General features: G+C 46.6%; 1 protein-coding gene across 3 annotated transcripts in view; it reads right to left on the bottom strand.

Annotated features, from left to right (window-relative positions):
* Nucleotides 1-8,855, bottom strand: part of Egfr (epidermal growth factor receptor) — a 176,294-nt gene that overhangs the window by 31,883 nt on the left and 135,556 nt on the right. For all 3 annotated transcript variants that reach the window (XM_013353507.2, XM_026788907.1, XM_026788908.1), the window contains exons 13-15: nucleotides 6,017-6,149; nucleotides 3,506-3,596; nucleotides 1,379-1,536 (exon numbers count right to left, since the gene is read on the bottom strand). In XM_013353507.2, coding sequence (XP_013208961.1) covers nucleotides 1,379-1,536; nucleotides 3,506-3,596; nucleotides 6,017-6,149 — 382 coding nt within the window. The remainder of the gene's footprint in view (nucleotides 1-1,378; nucleotides 1,537-3,505; nucleotides 3,597-6,016; nucleotides 6,150-8,855) is intronic.

The raw sequence follows: 8,855 nt of genomic DNA, 5'->3' as shown, positions 1-8,855 counted from the left end.
CATCCACATCACCACCACCATCCACATCACCACCACCACCATCATCCACATCACCACCATCACTATCCACATCACCACCATCACTATCCACATCACCACCACCACCACCATCCACACCACCACTACCACCATCGACATCACCACCACCACTATTCTTACCACCAGCATCAGTCCCTACCACCACCACCACCACCACCACCACCATTGTTACCACCACCCTTACCATTAACATTGCTTGTTAGCGCTCACCTTGTCTTAGTCACTATTTTTAGTACATTATAGATACTAACTCATCATCACAAAATCCTGTAATTTATGTTGAATTAGTTATCACTGGATTTTATAGAAGAATGCATTTAGATACACAGCACTGTAAAGCCAGGTTGTTGGTATTGGAGAGAACCAGAGAAAGAGTGAGTGACAGTTCTGAGTAAGAGGGAAGACTTTAGAAATATAATGACATGGGTAATATATATAAATGAAAACTCCAACAATGTTCTGGTTACTGAGTGTGATCTGATTCAATTGTCAATTTATAGTGTTCCAGTAAATGAAATGTATAGAGTCGGAACGCTTCTGCTAATTCTTCTCAAGCTAGCTTTAATTCAAGCCACTGAAGTCAGCTTAACAATCAAGTAGATTTTAAAAAAGTGCTTTGGAACAATTCAGAAAGTGTTACTGCATATGTGTGTGTGTGTGTGTGTGTGTGTGTGTTCATGTGTGCCCACGTGTGTGTGCGTGTGTGTATTCATGTGCGCTCACGTGTGTGTGTCTTCATGTGCGCTCATGTGTGCGTGCACTGTGTGAAGTCTAGAAGTCAACACCAAATGTCATTTTTGAAAAACAACTACTCCTTTTTTGTGAGTCAGGATCTCTCAGTAAACTCTAGTTCACCAAGAATTTGGCTAGAATGAATGTCTAGAAAGCCTTCCCATCTCTGCCTTTCTAGTGCTGAGGTTACAGGTGTATACAGTCTTCACTCCTGGTATATTCTACATGGTGTTGACGAACGAACTAGGTCCTTAAGTCACTGAATGAGCCACCTCCCCAGGTCCTCCCCCCCCAGGTCCATACCATCCCCAACCCTAATTATACAGAGGGGAAAGAGGTTGTCCGCTGTGCCCATCACTCTTTTCTATTGGCAATGCGGTGCCAAGGAATCAAGACTACCTGAGACAAATATCCTGAAAGACAGAACAATATTTATCAATCTGAGATCTGCCCACCAGCCTATCCCTTCTGTCACCACAAGGGCACAGTTGAAACATATTAGGGTCCTGGCTAAAATACAAGCCTATATAAACCACTGCCTAAAATTTGGTAGGCATTTCCAGTGTATAAATTCACAAGCTTTTGTAGGTGACTGTACTGCTCTTACCCATAGGTACAGTTTGGATGGCAGAGGTGGCAGACATTGTTGGCGTCTGCATACTTCCAGACCAGCGTGCTGTTCTCCCCCATGATCCCAGCTGGGCAGGTCTTGACACAGTGTGGGCCGTCAATGTAGTGAGCACACTTGATGCAGTTGTCTGGCCCCTGAAGCAAGATACAGAGAACGTTACTGATCTTTTTAGTTCTTTTTCAAAAATAGAAATAACTTCCTATTTATAATATTTACTGTGAGAAAACAAAAGCCAATAATATGGATGTTCTTTATTATTGTATATGTGTGTGAATGTCTGTGCACCATTTGTACGCCTGGAGCTCATAGAAGCCAGAAGCGGGCATCAGATCCCCTGAAACTGGAGTTGCAGGTGGCTGTGGGCTGGCACGTTGGTGCTGAGAATCAAGCCTGGGTTCTCAAGAGGAGCAGCGAGTGTTCTTAACCACTGAGGCATCTCTCCAGCCCCAGTGCAGAAATTCTTGAAATATACGACAAGTGATGTGGTTGCTCTTGCCTGCTGTGCCCGCAATAAGATACGTTTTCCTGACTGCACTGAAAACAATTCAATTTCTTTTAATGTGTTTTATACTAATGATTAGCTATGATGAAACTGTGTGGATGTGCTGTGGAGATGAGAGCACTTCCTGTGAGAACTAGTGTTTGCCTTCCACTGTGTGAGTCTCAGGGATGGAACTAAAGCATTCAGATGCAACAGCAAGCTTCTTTATCATCTCCTGGCCCTCAGATAGACTCTGCTAACTCAGATCAGCTATACAGAGCAATTCGATTTGTGGGCTATACTCTGTTAAGAAAGGACAGCTGTTATCATGTTTACCATCCTCAGTCCCTCTAGTCCAGCCACGTTGTGTAAAGTACATAAAGGTTTTCATAGAAAAAGCAAATGAATTTATCACACCCAAGCATAAATTAAGCTTCGTTCTTCACCATATTTTTTTAACAGTACTTTAAGATATCGTGGGCATAGTACTTGTCAGAGTCATTTCGATTGGTCTACATGTGTTGTATATCCTTATCTTTCCTGCATATCCCATCTGAAGTTAAAAGGCAATGCTGAGGGAGGCCAGACTTCGGCTTGCTGAGGCGCATGAAGGGAAACCCTCTTTTGTATTTTTCCGTGGGAAAGAAGGTGGCACATGGCGGTGTTGGCTGCGGAGTGGGCTGTGAATGTGCAGCGCTAGAGTCTGTCTGTAAAACCTGGAATGTCCTTGTAAAATTCCCAGAAACGATGGCAGCGGGACTGCCTGGTTTGTGTGCTTCACACTTCACGAGAGGACTGTTAGGCAAGGGTTTTCCCCCTTGGCTCCAGTAACCAACCGTTCAGCTCTGTCTGCACAGAGGCGGAACACACTCAAAGCCAGAGCAGCTGGAAGACTAAAGCAATAGCACCAATTATTTCTCTGCAGCCATGAGGATTCGACCCAATGCCCTGCAAGCCTGCACAGCCAGGGCTTATTTGGTAACCAGTCATGCTGACAGTCTCGATTTCCTAACTCAGTTCTGTTACACTCCTCTTGACTGATGGGCAACTGCTGAAACAGGTTTCAATGAGGACACTTAAGAGTTTGCTGCTGAAATTCACAGGGAAACAGAGCCCGGACTAGGCTTAGTATCAGGTAGGAGCAGCATATTTGAGTCAGAGCAACCTGAATTCCCACAGACATCCCTTAGAAGTTTGCTACTGTGTGTGTAAAAAAAGCAACTGATTGAAGAAAAATTGCTGGGATTTCTTTAAAAAAATAGTGTAACTTGAACTTGTTAAACAATGCTTTGGTGGCGTTTGATTAAAATGAGGAGATGTTGGCAGATGGCCAAAGCTGTGTGAGCTGCCTGGCAGTGTCTCAGGCCAGTATAGCCTGTCCTGTGATACAGTGGGGGAATGGCCATGGTGAAATGAGTGTGAGATGCTGGGCAGGCAGGGGTGAGGCAATTCTACCCTGAATAGGCACTTTAAGGATCAGATCCTGAGGCTCTCTTCCCTGGAAAGGGCCTACACATCTATCTTTCCTACTTGGGGGTGGCTTGGATCATTGATGTTCTTGCTGGGGCTCTTGCGAAGGCTTTCCCACAAAGCAGGGTAGAGCGTGGAGTAGAACTCCTTACCCGGCCTGTACAGGTGATGTTCATGTCCTGCGGCAGACATTCTGGGTGGCACTGGATGCACTCAGATTTCTCCACAAACTCCCTCGGCTCCCTGGGGGAAGAACACAGTGAACTGAGCATGCCATACCCCGAGTGGCGGTAACTATTTCAAGTAACGCAAATGACCTAGCCCAGAAACTCAGAAGCATCTTAAGGGCAAAGAAAGGGTCAGAATCATGGGACTGACCTGAAATATAATACGCTGAGCTCCCTAGTAGAGCCTTAGGTCACCTTGAACACAGTGTCATTTATAACCAGAGCACTTCTCTGACCTTTTCCTACAGGCATAGTTTCTGAATGTCAGGTAAGAAAGCCAAATATGAAAAACATCTTTGCAAACCATCCCTTCCTTCTAAAACCCACATGGACGTTTAAGCTGGAAAGAAATGGTTTCTAAGGCTAAGAAAGGAATAGGAAAGGACCGTTCAAACTTGTTCACTTCCGGAGTCTCTGGAAAACTCCTTCCTGTGTGCTGTTTCCTCTGGTATTGCAGCAATAGATATACTAAGCCAATAATAGACTCCTCTCAGGCTGCCTTTCCTTTGCCTACTTTTAGTAGGTCAGGCTGAGCTGGCAGCACCTAGAAAGAGGCAGCAGGGACAGGAAGAGAGATGGAAGAGGCTGTGGAACAGCAGTAACAGCGAGCCGTCGTCAGGCTGAGCTGCAGAAGTAGTGCCTGGCCAGTTGTTTGGTGGTTGAAGAAGAGACCAGCCAGCTTGAGAGGGGCAAAGCAGGCATGAAGGGGAGGGCAGACAGAGAGAGGATGGAGAACTTAGGCCGAAGAATGGACCACTGCATAGAGCAGGAAAAAACAAACTTCAGGTTCTGGTGGCTGAGGGAGTTCCAGAGTACTTCCTGGATTTTAGAGCCACGGGTCTCAGCCATCCCAGGCTCAAGAATTGTAACAGCAATCACCGTCAAGAATGGAGGAGCCCATCACTCAGGCCCTTCTTGAAGTTGCACCCACTTCTCTGACAGGCTTGGGAATCCTAATGTAAAGGGCGTATACACATGTCATAACACCTAAGAGTCCCACACTGCAGGCAACCGTAAGAACTCTAAGACTTGTAGAGCTAAGGGTCCCCAAAATCAAGGGATGGACTAGGGTTGTAACAGCAGAGGGTGCCATGCGCACTTGTCCCTGCCTGCCTGTTGTCACTGCTCACTGATGTCAAACTGCAAAGCATACAGAAGAGGCCAATGGCCAGTGCTGGACGGCTTTCCCCCAGCAGAACATAGAGACCACAGCCAACTGACTGGCAGTGAATAAAACCCTCAATGGTGATTTTCTGAGCTTTGTCTCCGTGTCACCTCCTGCAGGACTCTGGCTTGAATGGTGACGAGGTGCTGCAGGCCATCGGCATCTCACACTAAGATCCCTGGGCCTCTGGGTGCAGTGAAGAGATTTGAAAGTTGAAGATATGAACGTCTATTTAGCACAGGAAGGGCTATGGTGCTGCTCACTGTGTGACGTCAAACAGCAGTTAAAGCAGTAGCCCTAGGCCCATGGAGATATTCTTACAAAATCAAAATTGCCTTTCCAGCTCTGGAATATTTCTGGATACAAACTGTGGTCCACACCCTGTTAGCGAAACAGCATGGAAGATTTCCCAGCACTGCCTGTAACTCACATGTCTCTCCTCCACCATAGCTTCCTCTCGTCCCTTAAATAACAACAACAACAACAGCAACAACAACAACAAAATGCCCCTTTCTGCCCTTCAATTTAATTTTCTAAGTAATTTCTTTAAATCATTACCAATATTCACTTAAAACTTTATGCCAACATTGACATACTTTGTACTATCAATTTGATTACTTTTTTTAAAAAATTTTTTTGAGATGCCGTTTCTCTGTAGCTTTTGGTTCCTGTATTGGAACTAGCTCTTCTAGACCAGGCTGGCCTTGAACTCACAGAGATCCGCCTGCTTGTGCCTCCCGAGTGCTGGGATTAAAGGCGTGCACCGCCACCGCCCAGCAATAGATTACTTTTAAACTAACAAAATATAGGATTTGCGTTTTTCTTTCTGGTTTTATTAAAATAATTTGCACACTCAATAATCAGTGTGTGTGAGGGGCACATAAAACTAAAATTAATTAGGAAATGCTCTGTGTTGACATATTTTAATATAATGGGAATAGTGGACAGGAAAGAAAAGTCCAAACGCTCACACTTTCTTAAATATGTTAGCTACTGTGTCTGTTCTATCTTGAGGAATTTCTGTAAAATGAAAATTTAAAGTATTTTCAGGAAGAGAGACAGGACAGATTATCAGGTGCATTGAGGAACAATGAGAAACTTGCTTTCTAATGTGATGAGCACTTTGCCAAAAAAATGAACATCAAATAAACAAAGGATAATATCAAGAACAAGAGAGAAAGAGAAAAAATCATGTGAATAACTGCAAGGCTGTAGGAAGAGCACGGGGCTCATCTCTCAGCTAGACGGAGGCTAAAAGGATAGCGTCTCACCCCTCCAGGACGTTGCACTTCTCCACGCACTCCCTGCCTCTGCTGACGTTCTGGCAGGAGACACAATCCCTGGGCGAAGGGCCCCAGCAGCCTTCCGAGGAGCACAGAGGATTACAGACGTGGCCTGTGGCTTCTGAGAACACACAGTGAGTCACAGGGTCAGTCACAGAGCAGTAACGGGAGGGATCAGAAGAGGAGACACCCTTCCGAGGGACTGTGTGCTCTTTGCAGGCACATGGGGGTTCTGAGGGGAGTAGGGGACCATGGCCTTTGTTCTCTGTGGTGTTCAAGGCAGCTTGAACCTGACTCTGGAGAGGCTTTGATGATGGATGTCACAGCTGACAGATATGGCAGGAAAGGTTGTAGCTGCTTGCTGTGTGCTGGGTACCATGCCAAGAGAGTCACATACAGGCTCTCATGTCACTGAGGAATGCCATGGTGCCGGAATCATCACCATGTGAGAAAGAGGAAGCCAAAGCCAAGGTGATGAAAGCATAAAAAACAGGGCAAGTTCTCAAAGCCCAACTGGGCCAAAGCATCGCTGATACTCAGTATTGCCTCTGTCAGTGTTTAGAGTCTTGCCACAAGTCAGTGGCATTTGCAAGTTTCAAAAGCTAACTTAATTTAATGTTTTGAAACCAGAGTCAGGAATATAACTGTGAGATGTCAACCATCCTTTTACACACATGTGTAGGCACACGCGTGCACTTGGGTGTGGCTCTAGCAACTAAAGACTGATGTGAGCATAGCGCTATATTTAGTCAAAATGTAATATAATGACTCCCCAGAAAGAGCTGGCTGTCACAGTGCCCGGCCCCTGCACTTCACTCAGGCAGATGGAGGGGGCGGAGCCGGGTGGGCGAGTTCTCGATGTACTTCCGGTTTTGACCGGCAGCGCTCTTGCCCCGCCCTTGGAGGACCCCGTCTCTGTATATAATATATATATATGTATGTATTGTTCCTGGTTTTGTACGGACCATGCCCTCTGTCAGGTCGTCCCCATAAAAGCAGCCCCCAGAGCCTTGCTGCCTGGTTTTTTGATGCGCTGGAGGGGGAAAGGGGAGGGATATCAGGTCTTTTTCTAGTTTTGCCCAGGACCTAGAGAGGATCTCAATGCCGGTTCAGATCTCCAACCCCAGTCTTAGCAAACTCACTTGCCACCATTGCCCAGGTTTCGTAGGGTCTCTAGACAGGTTTTTCAGGTCTTCCTTTCACAAGGTTTTTAGAGCAAGCCAGAGAGAGGATAGACTGAAAGGGAACTCCCTACTGAGAACTAAGCAGTCTGTAAGACCCCAGAGGTCTCCTGTGAAGTACCAGGAGGACCGAAGAGTTCTTGGGTGACCTAGAAGATAGCTTTCAGAGCACTGTTGTCCCCAAGGTCACAGAGAAGGTTCTTTGGCCTGGGCTGGCTTGAGAGGTCTCCTGTAGTCCTAGCTGCCCTATTAGCTAGCTCCCAGTTCCAGGAAGAAATTTGGGTGCATCCCAGAAGCGAATGCACCTAGCCCCACAGTAGACAGCACACTTTTTTTGCACAGGAGCTGGGAGGCAAATCTTGTGCTTTAGTAACTTGAACCCTGGGGGACTCTCATCTTCACTTCTTCCAATAAGAAACAAAAGTCCCAATCTCCAGGCTCTTGGGTCACTTTGCTTCGCCCCTGACAACACCAGAGATGAGTGGTCTCTAGAAGAACTCCAGGAACAGCCCGAGGCAGCCATTTCCTAGCAGGTAATTCTGTCACAGAACTTGTTCGTGTAGAGCCACATAGTGGCTTCCTGTTGACTACCCTCAAAACTGGTTCTGCAACCTCAGGGCCATACAAGTCCTGTCCATCTCTGACACCTACCTTACAGTCAGAAAACTGGCAATGGTGGTGGCCTCGCAGGGCATTTCCTCTCATCACATCATCCTTGGCACATTGGGGACCCTGGGAATGCTGCAGGTAGATCCCGGAGGGCCTGAATTCCATGACAGATTCCCTAAACGAGGTCTCAGGTCATCATGCCTAGGTTAGAAGTCCCTGTTCGGGAAACCTTGCCAAGAAATGAAGCGGTTGGAGCTTCCTGGGTGGGGAAGACAAATGGACTTGAGGTAAGAGCCTCTAGTCTGACAGTCCTGAGTGTCTAACGTGGAAGGCCAGTATCCCATACCCACCCTGGATGCTATGTGAGGAGGGACCCCCTCCTAGATGTTCCAAGGAGTGGTTGAGTAGCACTTGATGTTTATGTAGGAGTGTATTGTAAGCCTTGGGACTTTGTGTATGGCTTTTCTGGGAGTTTCTCAGGCAGGCCTGAGCTGTGACCCATGAACAAGTCCATTTGGGGGCTGTCAGGTGGTGCAGGCAGACTGTGATGTTTGTCATCTCAAACATCACATCTGTTACCATCATTTACTGAGTTGTAAGAATTAGAGTAGCTGTCACAACCCTGACACTTGCTGCAGAGGAGGGATATTAAACAGGTCCCCACCCCCACCCCAGATCCCAGCACCTTAGGCTGGAATAGGAAAAGGCCCATTCCAGCACTGAAACACACACCTCCTATAAAGACCCTAGAGCAGCAGTTCTCAACCTGTGGGTCACAACCCCATTGGGGGCTTCAAACAACCCTTTCACAGGGGTCACCTAAGACCATCAAAACCACAGCTATTTACATTTAGTTGCAATTCATAACAGTAACAAAATTAGTTCTGAAGTAGCAATGAAAACAATATGGTTGGGGATCCCTACAACATCAGGGACTGTATTAAAGGGTTGAAGCATTGGTCTGAGAACCACTGCCCTAGAGCCTGCCTACATAGGTGGTCACCAGAGACATCATGTCCTCCACGTGAACCTGCGGT

Source organism: Microtus ochrogaster, unplaced genomic scaffold, assembly GCF_000317375.1.
Source record: "Microtus ochrogaster isolate Prairie Vole_2 unplaced genomic scaffold, MicOch1.0 UNK9, whole genome shotgun sequence".
NCBI classification, from domain to species: Eukaryota; Metazoa; Chordata; class Mammalia; order Rodentia; family Cricetidae; genus Microtus; species Microtus ochrogaster.
Note: the sequence above shows the minus strand (reverse complement) of the source record. Positions and strands in the feature narration are given on the sequence as shown.